The 20,556-nt window shown below is 33.5% G+C and overlaps 1 protein-coding gene across 6 annotated transcripts in view; it reads left to right on the top strand.

Moving 5' to 3' along the window:
• The window catches only part of exp (expansion), a 204,575-nt gene that overhangs the window by 66,696 nt on the left and 117,323 nt on the right, over positions 1-20,556 (top strand). For 2 of the 6 annotated variants that reach the window (XR_012103224.1, XM_073084083.1), the window contains exon 1: positions 15,316-15,489. The exons of 3 other annotated variants lie outside the window; for them this stretch is intronic. Coding sequence is in view for 2 of the 3 variants with exons in the window: in XM_073084083.1 (XP_072940184.1) it covers positions 15,410-15,489 (80 nt within the window). In the remaining variant the exon portion in view is untranslated. Of the gene's footprint in view, positions 1-15,315; positions 15,490-20,556 lie in introns of those variants that run through there. One more of the 6 variants, XM_073084115.1, reaches the window with a different exon arrangement.

Consider the following 20,556-nt stretch of genomic DNA (forward strand, 5'->3'; position numbering starts at 1 on the left):
ACATAGTAAGTACTTATATTTCAATTTGAGTTCTTATATGTTCAATTAATCAATAACGACGTAATCTTTCAGTGTTCAAATATATAAATTTGTATAAATATATACTATTATAAATATTCTCAACAAGCACAGACGAGTTTTTACATACAAGCTAAGTAATGTAATGGACTAGTAAATAGTCAAGATTAACTATATTTAAGTGGTCGACCACAAACGCATAGAAACACAAGACTTTACAAGTACAAAAGCCAGGAATAAGTCAACGACCATTACTTCATACGAGTACTATTTGAATAACCGTACAGTTAGAATAGTGAAACTATTAATTTTCGCTCAAGAAAAGCCTATAATTTAGCTCCCACTTTCTCATTTGAATCTGGGCTACAAGGTCGTGTTGTGGTGTATGCAATATTGTGGTTTGTATTACTATGCTAATGGAAGTAAAAGTGATATGTGTTCTATCATTAGCTAGTTCTAGGAAGTACCGTTGGACGGTAAACAAATTTAAACCTACTCTGAGGTTAATAAATTCTAAAGTTTTTTTGGATGTTACTGTTAATAAATGAAAGTGGACAATAAGAAAATTGCCTAGTAGAAAGTAATCTGCAGATAGTTTTTTCAGTAACGCTTAAAGTGGCTGTAATCCCTTTTAAGCCAATCTGTTGTTGTGGATCTCTTCGACATAAACCTGGATCATCAAAATTGAAATTTTATATATTCAAAATTCATTCACGTAGAATTATTTTCGGCCATCAACAATTAATTGCTGCTCTATTTAATTAATTAAAAGAGTGATAAATCTTGATAGTTTTTACTATTTACTTCTAAACTCACACAAACACATCTACTATCAATCTTTACAACATCACGTCAATCTCAAACATGAACACGTAATTTGACGTAATTACCGTATGCGTTAACACTGGGTTATTCAACTTGGAAAGTACGGGAGAAAAGCAGAGAGATTCGCATTCATACTTCTTTGGTGATCATGCTAGAGCCCGCAGTGCGGAACGGGGATGCGCAAACGAATTGCAACCTTATCTTGTATTTGGCTTAATCCAGCGACGCTTTATAGTGCCTTAATCTGATATTTTATTAAAAAAGTAGATATAAATGGTATATAAAAACACTCTTATATACCATTTTAACATTATATTACAATATCAAGTCAATCCATTCACTAATTTTGGAGTTTTGAGGATACAAACATACGGAAGCTCTTTTTTTATATAAAAATATGGGTTCGATTTGCTTAAAACGCTTCTCGACGTATCACTACCGTTTCGCCACTTCTTATGAATGTAATCAATTAAGAATAAACGTCGCCTGGCATGTATTTAACAATTACGTTTTTTTCGCATCTAGCCTTTGGTATGTCTTTTAAGCATGCGTCCACTTTATGGTCATTGCTGCCTATAGAGATCTCTAATAACTTTGACGCATCGCAACCTATTTCCTATAACTCTGCTGTGGACTTGTTTAAATGATCATGGTTAGACACTTGTGCCAAATTGTTTGCCATTAAGAGTAGACACTTACTTATAATAAGTAGTTGACCACTTCTAACAGTTTGGGGTTAATTACAGAGATCTATAATGTTTTAGAAACCACTTATCATTAGATAGGCTACGAGTATATCAATGCCACGACAAAGATGCATAGATTTGTGTATTTGTCTACGTGTGTGTCCATGGCACCCACGACACAGGGAATCCTAGTGTGGGGCTGTGAGTGAAGAAAGCGTTTATTCATTTATTTATTTATTTTAGCAGTTTCTACAAACTACTTGGATTTGTAACTGGTATTAAGAACATTCGTTTAATTTCCTCGCATTCTAGTCCAAGAGCATTTACTCCCCGTCCTCATGATCTCGAAACCGACAAATTTCAAAAGTGTCGCTAGTCACGACGTCATTTCTTTATTTCCACAGCGGAATGTTCCCACTGTGCAGTTGGTTTCGTGTTTTGTTTTATTGTGAAACTTGCAGTATTTGGCGAAAACGGTAGCACAGCAATATTTTATTCCGGTCGTTTTTTATTTATTTTACAAGGTCAGTGTTATTCAGTTACTACAACTGATAACGTTGAAGAATTATAATTTACTGTAAATAAAAAGATTTCATTGTTTTGAAAATTTAAAGTTGAGGTATTAGGTTATTTAAGAACCTTTGACAGTCCTTGTATAAAGTTTCATATAGCAAATACGGTCCATTGAATTAGTTTGACAGCAGTGATAGCCTAGTGGTTAAGAAACGCGGCCTCTCGATCGAGGGGTCCGAGGTTCAAATCCCAGGCACGCACCTCTGATTTTCAAATTTATGTGCGTATTAGAAATTAATTATCACTTGCTTAAACGGTGAAGGAAAACATCGTGAGGAAACCTGCATACCTGAGAGATTTATAAAAAATCTTAAAAGTATGTGAAGTCTACCAATACGCACTTGGCCAGCGCGGTGGACTATGGCCTAATCCTTCTCATTCTGAGAGGAGACCCGTGCCCAGCAGTGGGACAGTAATGGGTTGATGATGATGATGATGATGAATTAGTTTATGTTATGTTTAAAGTGGATTTTAAATTGTATTAAGTAAAAAATGCTGCTCAAAGGTATGTTCATTACTATAAAATAATTTAAACCACTTTTAATGACACACAAATTGAATCAATTAGAAGATCCATTTTATCATGGTCATAAATATGAGTATAACTCATCATTTAAAAGTATTTTAAGCTGATAAATTACGTAGTTTTTCAATTGAAAATGTAATAAAATAGGAGATAAGATTGATACCGTATCGATTTTAATCGGATAGTGATGATTATCATTGAATGGTTTGAGAATTTTGAAATGTGAACAAAATGTAAATAACTTTTATAATCTTAATTGAGAATAACTTTTATGATTTTATTACGCCAAATTATTTAAGTGACAACTATAAACCTCATATAAAATATTAAAATTATACCATTAATAGATGAGTATTATTATTGTCACAAAATTTAAAAACGCTTGCATTTAAGAATTTAAACTTAGTCTAAACTATTTATAGAAGAACAATTATTCAGCAAATGGATGCTCAGTCTTCGTCTTGTCACACCCTGTCACATGTTTGCTACTTGTGAATTTATTTACTTAAACTATTTATAGAAAAAAATATTCTACAAATCGGTGATCAGTATTATTGTCACATGTTTGCACTTTTGAATTTGAAATGAAACTTTTCACAGAAGAGGAATTATTCCAACTATAAGTGAAATGTATTTGTCATGTCACACCTTGTCACGGGTTTGCATATATACATTTAAAACTACATTACTTTTAGAAAAAGAAATAGTCCATCAATAGGCAATATATACTTTACATATCAGTTGTATTCGTTTACGTATTTATGAAGGTGGTAGAACCCTTTGTGGTTCGACTCCGGCGGCACCACCGCCACACCTATCTCTACCTAATAACAGTAGTGTTAGGCGCTGCTGTGTTCCGTTTTTAAGGGTGTGGTAAGGGAGGCGTACTTTACCGAGGCGTTCCAGCTTAGTCCTCAGGGGTAGCGGCGCATCTGTGGCCGACCTCAGGTAGGAATATCTAATCCTATCTGGGGGGTTGATTACAGATGTCCACGGGCGGCAGTAGCTACTTACCATCAGGTGGACTGCGTGCTCGTCTGCTACTTTTATATTATAAAAAAAAATGTATTTGCCCATACATTTCCAATGAGCGCCCCTAGCGGACTGTTTCCGAACTGATCGGAAATGTATGGGAAATACATAAACAAATACAAAAACAGTTATTTTTGTAAAAACTCATACTAAGGGTACATGTCTTTTGTGACAGTTTTTCTATAGTTCTATACGGTATGGTACTTTTGATTCTTTTTTAGTCACTCTTAAAGACCCGTGCCATGCTACGTCATCAATCAAAGTAGCTGCCTTTATGACAGTTGAACTACACTCGTACAACCGACCTGTCGGCGACCGCTTTGTACGGTACTTACACCGATTAATAAATCATAGGGCAGAATGATGTACCATTTTTTCTGTCATACAAGTAACATGTAGATATGTACCTATGGTCAACTCATGGGTTGTAGTGACCTCTAAACATATTTTGACCTCATCATCCATTTAAACATTCTCGTAACTGTAACATCCATTGCAATGGTTACACTGACAGTTTGCCTTAGAGTCCTGACTTTAATTTCAGACATAGGATCATATGTTAATATCTGAGCAACCATACATATATACCTACGCAGGTATGCAGAATCAGAATATGCTTTCATAATTTCGATGCTTGTCAGACCGGAGATACAACTCGGAAAACAGCCTCATATGATCATCGTTACGCTATTTTAAATGCCTGTTCTAGATTTGATCCCCATAATATAAGGAATAATAGTATGTGTAAGTCTGAATTGATTAAAAATATTAATGATTAAAAAAAAGTAGTTAAAGACTGACTACTTGCACTTGGTATTAATAATCATCTATCCAATTTTATGGACGAAAGATGGAAATCTGACGTCTAAAACGAAAATAAAATAGAATGTCAATCTTAGGTTGGCAGTATTGGATAGATTGTTTTCTAATAACTGTCATAGAACTCTACAAGTATCCGTCTAGAGTACAGACGGATGTACAGTCTAGACTCTACACTATGCACCACAGACAGTTAACAGTATTTAAATCAAAGAACTGCATGCAGCTAATTCTATTTTCGAAGCGGAAATCGGTCCATACTGACCGGAACTAACCCGTCGTCGTGACCCGCACCGATACCGGTCGTGGACAAAAATAATGAATTGGACATAGAAATTGTGTATAGAAACGAAAGTACGATAGACTTTGAATGGGTATTTGTATGAAAGAAACGAAATCTAGAGGTTATGGTTTATGAAAATTGTAACCATTTTGTGGTGTGACGTAAGTGTGACAGAGTTTTTGTTATGGTTTATGTCATATGGTGTTGTATATTGTGTGGTATACATGTGGTATATGGTATTGTTGGTTGTAAAAGTTTTTGTGAGATTTAAGTATGCAGTCACGTACACGCTGTCCATCTGTATACCTACCATGAGTTTTTACGTTTTGAAAAATATAACTGTTTTGATATTTGTTTACGTATTTGCCCATATAATTTCCAATCAGCGCCCCTAGCGGATTGTGTCAGAACTTAGAAATAGTATGGGCCAATACGTAAACAAATACCAAAACAGTCATTTTTTTCAAAACGTAAAAACTCCTGGTAAGGGTACTGATGGTAAGTGGTCACCGCCGCCAATGAACATTCCTAACCAACTCCATATAGAACAAGGTTTTACGTAAAGCTAATCTCAGATACATTTCTAATCTTGAGAACCAGGTTGTTGCCTCATAATATGTAAGTCAGTCAGTATCCTCTTCCACCGAAACCCAAGAACTACTTCACGGTTCTACCATCTTTCTTCGGTACTTTTCTTTCAAATGGATCGTGCCTTTAAAATTAAGCATACTACATTTATAAATATAATTTTGATGTAACAATCGGTAGTAAACACTTGATGATAAAGTGTCGTAAGATAATTTATTTTCTTCATCTGATTTACATTTATCGTAAACAACTTTCACGGTACTATCGAGTTAATGTATCAAACTTATCAACGTTCAATCCAAACATATGTTACGAAGGAACCATCAAATGTATACTGTATTCGATTGATCGAAAGTTGTTTTTGAAGCGCTAGAGACAGTAATAAATCAAAATTGATGCGTGACGTGTACTGACGGACCGTACTATGCGGTTAAAAATTATAACACCCGACTTATTTAAGAAGAACCCCTGGTAAAACAAAATCAGAACATTAGTTGTCTTTTTAAATCGTCCGGGTTTTAGTTAGTAGTCAAATCGATGTTATGGTGAAAGTACCTACATAATCGATTCGTATGAATACAAATTTCATTATACGGGGCATCGTTGCATAATAACCTTATTATTTATGGCTGTAAGGCTATTTCTGTAATAACGTTCTAGTTACCCGTTTGTAGTGCTACTGCCGATGGTTAATCATACCATACAATGGTTAGTTAAGTTAAGCTTATTATGATCTCTATATAAAACTTGTGTTAATTAACTTTTTCTTTTTTCAGGTATGTATTCAAATGGAAATTAAGCATGCAACAGATTTAAGTGGTGGTTGCGTGAGTATGTAAATAAATTTGTGTTATTACTAAAGTCAATACAAAATGAATTGTAAAAATGATGTCTCCATATTTTCCCATTGCTGGGCATATCTATTTTTAACTGGGGGAGGTCCAGTAGCATATTAAACTTTATTTACCTGTTGCAAAAATGGTGAAAGAATAAAATACGAATACATAAATATGACCTGCCTAATATAGCTAACATTCAAAATTATTTGAAGTCTACAAGCAAGCACTTAAAAAAATCCTATTTATTATTTGATATTGAAAAACTTAAACAAAGAGACATTTAAAAATACATACAGCCGAATACAGAACCTCCTCCTTTTCAACGTTAAAAAATCAGTTTCACCGCCAAAGTGTCTCGGGTGCAATCTAAAATGCATATAGAATTTCAACTGTCGGTTATTATCATGTAAAGTGTGACTTCTCGGAATGCCGTCCAGCACGTCATGTGGAACTCCAGATCAAATGTGTCGATGAGGGCACAGAGTAGAAAAATCTATAGAGCGACCATGACTCGGCTAACTTAAAGCCGAATGACAACGTTTATTCTGACCACTTTGTCTAGTGACTGCAGATTTTATCGACACGATTTTATATCGACGTTCATACAAATAAAAGGAACATTTAAATTTTTCTCCGTCATTCTACTGACTTTTTTAATGTTGCAATGCTAAAATTAGGTTGCAGGTCATCAATCAAAGCCCACGGAACTAAGTAAAGCATAAATTTAAAGCTTTTTAATGTAACAAGGTTACTCGGAATGATATTGCAAAATTATTTCGCAACTGATAAAGAACGGACACAGTTGTCGTTATTTTTATATTTATCAATTCTCTTAAGACAGGTTTCTGAAAGCCTTTAGGCGGTTTTATAATTTATTGTTACTTTTGAAAATGTTTCTTGTTTTATCGTCAATATTAAGCCCTAAGCCTTTCACTGGGAGATTAGAGGCATTTCGCAGAAGTAATGACCATATGAAAACCGCTTTTTTGAGTGAAAGTTAAATTCTCTGTCTAATTTAATAAAAATAGTCGTTTTAAAACTTGACTGTTTAAGTAACTTTTGTCGTACCGGTGTCCTGATTTAGTTAATAGCTTTGAAGTTTGAAGTGGAAGAAATAAGTGACAATAATGTGTGCTTTTACCTGTTTTGTGATTTTTCGTACCTATTTCTATTAACCAAAAAAATTTGTACGTAAGATAACGAGTAACAACAACTTGTTCACTCTGGATTACAAAATATTCTTACCTAATTACTGTCTCACCGCGGCCGTGTTGCGCTAGGCATGAAGCGAAGGTTCCACGGCGCGCCGTCTGAATGTTAATCAGGTGAAATTGACATTGTACGGAAAATAAGTCGCCCGCTACCAGGATGTGGGAGTCTAGAAGGTTCGTGATCTTTGTTATTTTTAATATTTGATGGTAATTCATCTATAGAGTATCATTTATGAGTTGTGGCTTCTGATGTCGGAGTTCTCATTTAAAATCCAAAACATGAGGACTAAGCTGGAACGCCTCGGAAAAGTATAGCTTCCTTACTCTTCTAACCAGTACACAGTAGTGCTTAGCACTGCTGTTATTAAGCACAAATAGATGTAGCAGTGGAGCCGCCGGAGTCGAACCACATAATGTTTTACCACCTTGAACAAAATACAGGTTCCTATCTGTTGCACCACGTGTCGATAATCAAGTATAATCTCCCAATTTTATTGACTGCTTTGGGTTATAGAACGTTAATAGATTTCTGTATGGTCAGAAATCGAACCCAGAACCCTATGCGTATCAGATCCATGGTAATCGCTTCGTCATGCGTCGTCAATCAATCTGATAGTTTTCTTAAATTTTAGTTACAGAATAGTCTTGTTTTAATTACAGAAATAACACAATGTTCTGAGGCTAATACATGTTGGACATTGACAACATACGAGTCATTTTACACGATATAAGAACATAAGGTCCGCTCGATGTAAAGACAGATTATTTTCTGCACGGTAATGACAATATTCTTTACTTTATCAGATTAAGTGCGTGTTGGGGGCACGCGTCAAACAGTGCTACAATAGGGTTGTCACTTAGCAAGAATTTATTAATAGATATTAAATTATAGGTCTTTGTGAATACGGTTGCGATCTTAGCGGTTAATGTCGTTAATGACTTGTTCAGAATAAATGTTTGAAATGGAAGAAATGGTCACTTTATACAAAGAAGAAATGAAAAATGAAATGAAAGTTTAGTGTTTAAGATGAATTATTTACAAACAAATTATTAGTATATTTGTACTTTAGGAGGCGATTTCTATTTTACGGGAGATGGCAATAAAATTATTCCAGGAGATTGGGGATGGTGGACGAAAAATGTACACATAACTACAGAGCTTAAAAAATAAATAAAAAAGGCTTTTTGACAGCCCTGATCTAGTTAACTTTATTTACCAGCGTTATTTTTATCTCGAAGCCCACGTGAGCGGACCGATCGGAATGGCAGTGAATGGCAAGCCCACATACACTTAAAAAGGTCTTACCGGCTTGTTTTTATAGCAGAGGAATAGGTATGTTATGTTGTACAGACATTGCTTTCCTCATAACAAATAATGTTATCTTTGCATACAAATGTTGAGTCAGGGACAAAAAATATGCGACGAAAAAGATGTTGTAAGTAGCATGATGCTGTATTGATGTAATTGTTAGTAATATAAGTAAGAGATTTTTTTATTGGTACGTAAAGAAAATAAGGAAATAAATGACATTGTGTGTTTGACAAAGTGTTTTTTTTTTTGTGAAACTAAGTAAGTTTTGACTCCTCTATGTAGGTATTTACTGATCATTTATTTTCTATTTAATTAAATATTTATTTATCTAAAGTGCTTACGGCAATTTCGAAAGGCTATCTAAAAACATAGCAACCCTTTAATGTCTTACTGCTGGGCAGTCTTTCCCCGTAATCGGAGAGTCCTGCAGCATTATTTTGTACGCTACTCTAATGCGAATTGGCCGAAACCCCGATTTATTCGACTTCCTCGATTAATCATCAACATAATGTATTTTCTTTAAAAATCCGATGACCTTAGTAATTATGCAGTGGGATCTTAGACTACAAATTGAACTGAACAGTAGCTAAGCATTCAACAAACAACAAAACTGTTATGACAATCGTGACTAAACTATATCAGCTGCCTGGACATACAGAATGGAATCAAATTAATGTTTGTAAGCACAAAGAAACATAGATTAAGATTAGCAGTTTTTGTATGTCGTTTCTAAACTACGGATATGAATTTGATAAACAAGTCGAGGTAGCTTTGTTCAGATATTATTCAAATTAAGCGGAGACAATATAATAATAGAACCTTTGAAATGTGACTGAGGTGATATTGCTACAGCTACGAACGAAGGTGGTAGAATCCATTGTTGACTCTAGATCTTCCTTCCTATTTCTTCTTAATAACAACAGTGTTAAGTGGTGCTGTGTTCTGGTATGAAAGAGTGATAAATGAGATATATTTATGCGAGACGTTATCCAACTTAATCCGTAAGGTTAGCAACGCATATACAGGGTGAATTTTTCAAACGGGCCTTCAGGGCCAAATCCCAAACTAACAATAAGGATTAGCGAAAAATGCTGAAAGGAGTTACGAGGCCGATTTTGATAAAAACTAAAACTGCATCATTACTTTTTTTAAATATATTTTTCCCTAGCTGGGAATCGAACGAGTTCATTTTGAAAAAAAAAATAAATCCTCTATACTATTCCACTATCTGATAGTGTCGCTCATAAGGATCAAATTCTGGGAAAAATCGCCAACCTCTTGTAGGATACTTAAACTTATCTGAGGTCGATTACATATGGGCAGTAGCCACTTACCTTCATGTGGACGGTATGCTCGTTCGCTACTTCTACCTTATAAGAAGCACTAGTACATCTATTTCACGTTTCCACGATTGTGAATCAAGTACCTTTGATTGACACAAAAACAGAGACATCAACTCGCGTGCCTAGGCCGCGATAACATCGCACCGCCTACCGCTGTCCGTCTTAAACAATTAATCGTTAATTAACGACACTAAATTGCTTTTTAAACGATTCTTTCACGCGAATCTAGAACACGTATGTGGTTTTAAACCGAGGAACGTAAAGTAATGAGGGCGTATTTGTTTACAACACAGTTACTACACGATCCCTAAATTTAGTAAAAATACAATTGCAGAAACTAAATGATAGTTTAATTACTTATTCATTTTATTTAGTATTATATTTGAAGTAGTTTTATTTATTGTCATCAGATAAGCATGTGATAAGTTCAAAGAAAATTATGCTACCTTATATGTATAAGTCTGCGAATGTTTTAGTAAGTTTTTGAGTAGACACTTTCCCAGAACTATTCCTTCCGTATTTCCCAGTGGACATAATTATATAGGTCGCAACAAGTTATCATCTTGAGGAAATGAGAACGCCAAAATACCCGTACCTGTACCCAAGAAAATCCCAGCGTATAAAGATTAAAAAATGATTTCGATCAGTTTATGCAAGTCAAAAATATTAATAACTATGATCTCTTCCTCAATATTTTTTTATATATGCTAGCTGGTCATACAGACGTCGATATGCCCTTTCCTGTAAGTGACGCGTCAAAAGTGCGAAAATGTGAATGGGGATTTATTAATTTCCTCACAAAGCCTTATTGGCACTAAACTTTGGTTTTCCCTTGCAAAAAACCTTTACCTTTAGAAATAAGTATATTTATAACTGTTACAATTTGGAAAAAATATTTAATAGTAGCAAGCCTAGATATTAACATTTCTAATACAATAGCCTATCCTAGTGGTGACGAATTGGCTTCTCGATCGGGAGTCCGACGTTCAAATCCCATGGCCCTCATGAATGATTTTTAAAGTAATGTACGTATTCGAAATCAATTATCATTTGCTATTACGCTAAAGAAACATCGTTAGCAAATCTATACGTTGAGAATTATTTAAACAAAAAATATCAAAGGTATGTGAAGTCTATCAATTTGCACTTGACTAGGGCGGTGGCCTTAATTCCTCTCATTCTGAGAGGAGACCACTACCCGGCAGTGGGACAGTAGGTAATAGTTTGACGACACAAGTATAAATGACCATTGCAATCAAACATGTTGAATATGTCCTCAATCGGTTAAACCAATCAGAAGTTACCGATTAACATCAAATCAAATCAATTCTTATTTATTCAAAATTGATTCATATAGAATACTTTTTGAAATTCAACAAGCTACCACCGCTTCGGAACGTGTTTCGCTATGGAGAAGAAACGGCGCAAGAAACTCCATACGTGTGAATATTAGCATCTTTTAAAGGGTAAATAATATACAATTTTACATAGTGGGACATATAATTAATTGTTGATGTTGGAACCGGAGTTGTCATACCATGCGGATTTATCATTTAAGTACTGATTTACATTATAATAAGCTTTTTTACATAAACATCAACGTAAATATATATAAAAGTTATGAAACAAGGTGACTAACCCTTTTCCCTGCAATGACGGCCTTGTTGACCTATATCGCGTTTTTCCCAGGCTATAAACACTTAGTATTTATAATTATATCACACATCCGTGCACTGACATGTAATTCGCATTCCTATACGGTTCCCATTGTAAATTGCTCTATGTAGAGTCATCTCGTTTTATAGTATTACTCAGTATGGTCAATACGTATGGTTTGCTAGTTTGCTTTCCATATGAGTATTATTTTATTTATTAATAACCTTTTGTTTGTTTCTTGACATATTCAAATAAATCTTTTACGCGTTTGACAAAAAATATTTTATGCATATTTTGTGTTTTAACAATGAATTTACGGAAATATTGACTAAATTTAACCAAAACAGGATTTTGAATCCATTTAATTATAATTGAATACGCGAAAAATATGTAGTTATTACCGAGGTCACTAAATACTTGTGAAACAAATAAATAACTAGAAATATGTCGCCAAGTTGCCATATTTCTTGGCATCATCCCAACGTAAAAGATGATCAAATTCATGATAATTTCCAATGACACCTTCACTGATCATATGATAAACAGTCGCCAAATAACACACTTAAAGAACATGTAACAAAGCCAATTAGCCCAATAACACACATTATTCAGGCCCTCGGTCGCCTCGTAAATAAGCCGTCTCGACGTATTGTCACACTTTGTTAAAATATTCGGAACGGTTAAATCCGGTATAACTTATTGGTATGTTTGTATTAACATTATGAATGGAATTATAAAGGTTTGGTATACATAGTTATATGCAAATTGAAATGTTTCGTGTTTGCGATAAGTGGATTGATTTACTTTTCGAATTATTCGAATTTAATCTGGACGTTACTTATATTAAAATGTTTGTGATAAGCTTCAAATAACTTGTTACTGAATATTAAATAAATAAGTTTATATTTGTAATTGAGTAAGTTTAAATATTAATACGAAAAAGTAATAATTCGTCAACAAGGAAAACGTCCGATTAGGACTCAGATTAGATCTTTGTAAGGTCATAAGATATGGCATATTCAAGAATATGTTATTGTCATTGTCAAGTTGCGAACCCTAGTCATCGTAAAGATCGGTTTTGAAATAAATTAAATATTAATCCTTAAATAATTTCAAACTCAAATTGCTCACTGATTATAAGCAAAATTTTAGTATCTAAATATAGTTTTAAAGTTATTCTAGGTACTTCTAGTACAATAAATCATTACAAGCCCGTCTCGTAAACAATTCCTTCGTGCACTTGTCGGGCACTAACTCAAATATTCGGAACAGTTATGTGCGGATGCCGTCGGTGCCTATACGTTTTATATGCGTATCGTGTGCTATAACGGTACGGTTCTCAAATATAGGGTCCAACCAACATTATCGAACTTTGCAAGTGTACAATACAATAAATATTTCATACTGACCAACATGATTGCTATAAATAAACATTAATTATATACCTTTGATTTGCAAGTAAGAGCTTAGGAAAGAAGGAAGAAAATGTAATAGAATGAATAAAAATATTCCTTTTAATAATAATTCTAAAAAGTACATATACGCCCGTTATCAATAATCAATCTATCCAATGTTTTGCCTACCATAAATTGGAACGGATAATACTCGTATAGTAAACAAGCAAACAATTTCATAAATAATAATAATTCAAACTTTTGAAAGTTATTAATTAATTAATTTATTTATTAATTAACTTTTGTTTGAGTAGGATTGGACAAACACAAAATCACAAACATGCTACCAAAATAATTCGTAAAACAAACATTAAATTAGTTTAAGTCAGTATAAACAAGAAAATTTATGACTTTTTCAGTAGTCAAAATCCGCTACTACTGAGAAATGTGTCCTGACTAACCAACTATCGTATTAAGTTACAAACACACCGCTCTGTCTATCTGTTACGTGGATCGCGTACTCTAGGCTTTAAGACACTTCCTAGTACACAATTAGGCTATGAATCTGAGGGAACATGACACTTTGGAGCTAACAAGCGTCATGGAGGAACTGTCTTACGAGTAGATAACGTAGAGATGCAGATTTTAAGAATCATTGTCATAGAATAATCTAACAACAAAATCAAAACGTAATTAAAAACAATAGAAATTAAAAATGATATAGACATGATTTGTGTATTGATCTCAAACTTTACACATCCTTTTTGTGCCTATGCCCTACAGATCAAACGGATATTAACATATGAGGTGTTATTCTTGTGGGAGTGACAAATCGTATATGTTTTGCAATTTTTTAAAGCTAATTTCAATTGTCTGGTCACATTTTTCAAAGAATTTGTGTACTTTGGTATGTATGTACGAGTATCTCTGTTGTGTTTAGAAATGTAAGTTCAAAAATAGAAAATATGTGGGGCTTAAGTAAATTTGATTAGCCAAATCCATTTCAAAATTATACAGTGCAACTCTAAAGAACTATTAATTTCAATGTTAATACAGAAAATGAACGTGCAGCCCATCTAAGAGAGTGGCTACCAAGTCGCCACTGCTAACTTTTGAAATCTCTAACACCAGCTAGTATTGGGAGTTCGCCCACGAATTCTAAATTAAACTTAACGATTTTTTATGTTTCACATACATACATTTTCTTGTACTAGCGTTGTATATAGAAGCTTACATCCTGAGAACCCTTGACTCAGATCGCTTTCGTGTAATGTTAACGAGGTTACTTGTTTTCGTCTATTTGTCGCCGCTAATCTCCGGACTACTGGGCTAATTTGCATAAATAAAAGCTTTTTCTTCTCACAAAAAGCTCTGTAAGCTTACGCGGAAGTTAATATGCTAAGCGGCTTGTAACTGTCGCTTAATTAGTTTCTTGTCAGTTTAAAATAGACAAGAAGTGGCAAAAAACGTGAAATCTTATTGTTGGTATTACCATCTGATCCACTTACAATCTCAAATTTAAAAATAATAAGCATCACGTTATTTATTTATTTCATATGTATAGGTGTTTTTGTCCCGCAGAATTCGAATAGTAGATCCTATCGTCGCACTTTTATTTGTAGTAAAGTAAAACTAATTGCTTTCATGTTGAAAAGGCTTAGTCAAAGTTTGTGAAAGCAATCTGCATTTTTAGGACTCTTGTAGCATACCACTGTACATCCTTACGGCGGTTTATGAGACAACAGATCTGACTGAGATAACAGTCAGACCAACGTCATAACCTGCTCTTTAAAGCATGCAAGCATGAAATTTACCCACAATCGGTCACCCGTACAACTCGCGAACTATGTTGCTTAACATTGTATATCAGTTACAATTTACACAAGTCGTGAGGCACTGCTCACTTCAATAAAAATATAATTACAAAATACTATATCTATTTAAAAGATCGCATATTTTATTGCAATTCATCCTTAATGCTTGTGTTGTTAGTACCGAAATAAACTCAGTTTTGATACAAACAGTTACGACATTTGGGCAACGTTTCAGCAATTCATAGTTAAGTGCATTCACTTGCCGCTCTCTTTCCCTCGTATCACGATTTTCGCACGTCGAAGTGAGACCTAAGCGTAACAATGATCGTCTAATGATTCACAGTGAGGCTAAAACTTGAATTTTTTATGTTAATAAGATTGCATTACGCTGTTCTAATTGCTGCATTAGTTTGCAGTGTCCGCGGTGAGTGAGTGGTCGTGTGTTGTTGTGTTGTTCTGTTGTTCTGTTGACTGTTGTTCTGTTGTAACCATGGATTTGCGACACCACAAGCTGTTCAGATTGAGGAACAAGACGAATCTCTCCCGGTCGTCATCGGTATCGACGCCGAGGTATGGTAAAACGTTGTAATTATGAGGAGAAAGTTAACATCTGTAACTTTCGTTAATTTTTTATAACTGTATCAATTCACTTACGCTTGTAAGCGGATTATGAGTTAAATTAGTGAAAGTTGTAGTACGTGTAGTAAGTAGTGTGGAGTGTCCGATTCTTTGTTTCATTTGCAACCTGTTACTGTCCAATGGGTAGGACTGGATTTCATTTCAGAATGAGAAGGATTTGGGCCAGAGACCACCATGTCAATTAGGTTTTTAAAGAATTTGAAGTATTGTCCACATGATAGTAAGTAGAAGTAGTGAAGATGAGTAAACTTTACATACTTTGAACACCGCAATTATTATTTAACTTTCTAAAAATCCGCCAGGGTCACGAATCCCGGACCTAATGATGATAATTTGATATGATTTGGAATTCACAATACAAATATTAACTTTGCGAGCATTTCCTTTACATTGTAACTAAGTAACTCTGGGTGTTGTCTCAGATCATTAGTAGGAGCTCCTGTCACTCTACTCCTCCGCACTGGTCGTATATTACCAGGTTACATTGTAACACTTGTAAAAGGTTGTTAGATAAATTAAAGATCCACTCTGTAGTCTTTCTGATATCTAAATACACGATCATATACAGTCAAGGTTCTTTTTCCTTAACATCTATTTTTTACAACTTGCTGATAGACAAAGCACATTTTAAATGGATAAGCCTAGAAGCATGAAATTTTGCATATAAATTCCTTATAGAGGGTTAACGGAAATTAATATTTTTTTAAAATTTGTTACAAAAAAAAGTATAGTTTGTAACCTGCAAACACTAAACATAACTTTTTGCAGTTATAAGTTGCATGATATTAATAAATAATACTTAACAATTTACTTTATTTATAATAATATAAAGGTGTATATTACAATTATACATAATAGGTAATTATTTAATGTATTTATTACATAAATATTTTACAGTTAAACAGAAATCCGATTCACTTATTTATAGTAAATTAATGTTATGATTATTCTTGTAAAACGATGTATCCTTGTATTTTTGCATTATTTTTATTTACCTAAACTTTACATGTGAGGTGCATTGCGACTTATTTTTTATTTACCGTAGCGAAATCCAAACAAAACAGCCCTAGAATAGACCAATAAAATACTACTTATACGACCTAACAATGATATTCAGTGTCTATGGTAATGTATTAAGATTTCTTCGTTCAGACAATGCTAGACATTTATAAACATTTATGGCCGCCAAAGATGGTGTCAATCTTGGCGCCTTATCAATAGAGACGTCGGTCAAGGCAAGGTTTAGAGAGATTTATTTGAAAGCCCGTGTAAATAAAGCTTAAACGGTGTAGCGAGCTTTCATCACTTGTCGGGCTAAAGAATGGTAGGGTTTGACACTGTCGCTCCTTTGTATAGGGTCGTCGAATAGAATGCCACTAGTGTATAGTGTTTTGCATGATAGTATTGTATTTTTAATATTACAAACATAAAGTCTAAAGTAAAATGTGACTTATATTTGAAAAGTATTTTAATGATTAGTTAAGTAGAACTTATATAGGAAATTATAAGCTTATTAACTTCAAGTTTATAATAAAAGTTATCGTATTTAAGAAAAAAAAATAAACAAGAGCTTATTATATTTTACTAATTCTAATTTTTAATAAACTCAAAATCGGTATCTTTGATATGAATTTTATAAAGAGCATTTACTTTTCTTTAGAAACTATTTGTGAACCAGATGTGGAGTATATATTTTACAATTCATTTGCATAAATTAAAAATAGTAAAAGTCAAGTTTCAAACAGGCTACAATGATCTCAGCGTAAATTATCGTAATCTCAACATAATTACACAATCAAGACTAACGAGAGAACATAATCATATTACTCATTACGCGTAAATTATTATAAACATTTAATTGCTTCAGTTATTATAGGTACGGCACTAATGTAAATTAATTGGTCTGTAATCGAAGTACATTCCTGTTGATGATTGCGTTTAGCTTAACCCTGTCATGCAGACTGTTGGCGCAGTTTTGATGTAAAGATCACAATAATAATAATTAGATGAAGAAAAACGACTGTATGAAAATAATTACCTAATATTTATCTAAAATGGGGTGTAATAGAATTCAAAGACACCGTTAAGCCGTTGGAAATGACTTATTGTTTTTGTCTACACTAATTTTAAATTTTTATCGAATTTTATTCGGACCACTTAAAGACGCACGATGTCTCTTTATTTATCGAACCTTTTAATATCATGTCACCAGATGCTGCGCTGCTTTTTCTTTTAGGGTAAAAAGTTAATTTTATCGCTTCCAATAAAATTGTTCTTCCTGCAATCAAAAAACATTCATTCAAATAAGCAAGTCTAGAAAGTAGAAATGAAACAAAAAAAATAAGCTGTCCCTTTGAAATAAGAATTTTCATGTTTTCAAAAATGAGAAAAGCCTGCGTTAGTAAATCGTTCATACAGCTCCGAAAATAGCCAACTACATAAATTATTTTGATTTTTAAAAAACAGTTTTACTCGTACTTCCATTATAATTAATTTTACAATTTAAAGGTCTAAATATATTTATTCGTTGCGTGAGGTTGTAGGAAAACACCCAAACGTTATTTTACGTAACGTCGCTCACAATGGACACTTTCACTTTAACTATGTTTAACCGAGTTTAGTGGTGTTCGTTGATTTAATTATACTAATGTTAGTTATGTAATCGGAGCTAATAACTGGTTTCTATACATATAATTAGGTAAATGTATCATGTGTATTATTTCATGTCGTACCATTGGAAATATAAAAATAAATAATAAAGAAAAAGTAAACAAAAGGACGCTTTTGTGAGTACTCCTCTTAAAATCAAATAATAACTTTATTATTATAAATATTCTAATATTAACCATGTCATTCATTATGATATTTTAATTTGAAACCGCACAGCGTTCTTTACTCTTATAAAAATGTACTGCTCTAATAAGTAAGCATTTTCATTCACATGTAACTTTCATTGATAAATTCATTTATTTATTTACAACCATTCTCATACATCAATTTGAGAACCAACATTTTTTGAACACATATACACTAGGTAAATATGCCTAAAAATACTCACTGGACTACAGATAGGATACAAAACAAAATGGCGTTTTGAATTACGTCTTGCGAAATTTATTTCGGTTAATACCTTCTGACATTGTATGGTGTTAGAGGAAATACCTTGAGTTTTTCCCGCAGTTATTTATAACTGTTTATATTTGTTACTGTAACTGTTTAAAAATATATGCGATATTGTAAGGATTTTTTTTTCTGTGGCACAATTTTGAGAACAAAAATAAGATAAAAAATATTTAAATGATAATGTTTTGAAGAGTGTGTTGAAGAACTTTACATACAAGGGACGTTCCAACTTAGTTATTTACTAAATTGGTGGCTTTCATCTATGAGCTATCAAAAGGCATCCTTCTGATATTAGGCTAATTACAGCAAAAAATGCATATTCTTTCAGATTTCTATAACGCTTAGCCCATATACTTAAAATATATATATGTATATAGTTTTGGCTATCATTTGCGTAATATATTCCCGGCCCAATCTACAACATCGATTAAAAATCTACACGCTCTTTTATAAACATTATGGATATATCTCAGAGAGCTGGTTTCTTCACGTGTTTTATTCACAATATCATTTTCCTTTATGTATTACAAAGCCTTTGAATTTTTATTATTTTTAATTTTATCATCGTCAATAATTGTCTTCAACCAATTGACCGGTCAAATAATGCATTGGTATTATTGTAACATGCATCATACCTTTTATAAAGTCATGAGGAAAATCCGTGTCTTAGGGCAAGTTGTGGCACTGGTCCGTGGCCAATAACTTTATAACGAGATTTTTGGCGAAGGACGAAATCACAGAATGTATCACATGTATACCTAAACAAGAAAATAAAGTTTTATCTCTCTTGATAAAATGTAACATTTCAAGTCTTAATTCCATTTTATTTTGATTATGGCGTGACAAATGGTTGTGAATTCACACATATATCCGAGTTAAATCGAGACGTAACGTGACGGAATGTGATGGGATGTGACGTAACATGACATGACGTGATATCTGTTGGAGGAATAATTTAATCTTTCTTGTTCTTTTCTTAGGGATTTTTTAAATTTTGTAATTTGACTATGCTAAGGCTAATGCTTGAAACTTTTTGCTGCAGTTTTTGCAATGTAATGCGGTTTGATATTAATGCGTGGCTTTAGTTCAAGTCAGGTACCAAATGAAACGTAAGACAATGCAAATGCTACATTTAACGACCGCAACTAATACCTCAAGTTGTCAAGTGACGTGCGAAGAATCCAAAATCAGTTATAAATTTGCAAGTCGCGAAATGTCACCCGATCTTAACGGCAGATAACACAAGCGGCGCAAGTAGCGGTTATTGAGTCGCCATCATTATTCAGAACGAGAATCCTAGTTTATGAGTGTTTTCAACTAGACAAAGTATTAAGTATGGGAACGATAGACAAATGGTAAAGACAAAATTTAGTATGAGATAGATAGATGAGAAAGACAAATGGCAGAACTCTTTGAAATCGCAAACAGGAGGTACCAGGCGACACCTTTTTCAGCCTTACAGTAGCAGTGTTCAGCGCTGTTGTTATTAGGCAAAAAGAAATACATCTGCGGCTGACCTCAGGTAGGACTCCAATAATAATAATAATAATAAATAAATAATAAAAACATTTTGTTGCCTTAAAAATTACAACGACATTATCGAAACTTAAAATTAAACATGTCTTTTCTTTAAATATAACATAATAAAAATACACAAAAGAGATAAAAACAAAGAAATAATAATAATTGCTTACTACTTGTGGTTATAATCTAGGCAAAAGGAAGTGCCTCAGCTATTGCTACCACAGGATTATGATCCCATGGAGCGCTGTTTTTCAGCCACTCCCTCCTCCCTGAGTTGTTATGCTCCAGGAGGGAGGGAATTCAGGACTTGGCTCCTCTACCTCGGTCAATTCGTTCTTTTTCAAACAAAAA

This window comes from Epargyreus clarus, unplaced genomic scaffold, assembly GCF_041222505.1.
Source record: "Epargyreus clarus isolate Ecla_fem2 unplaced genomic scaffold, WU_Ecla_fem_2.2 ptg000003l, whole genome shotgun sequence".
In the NCBI taxonomy this organism is placed as follows: domain Eukaryota; kingdom Metazoa; phylum Arthropoda; class Insecta; order Lepidoptera; family Hesperiidae; genus Epargyreus; species Epargyreus clarus.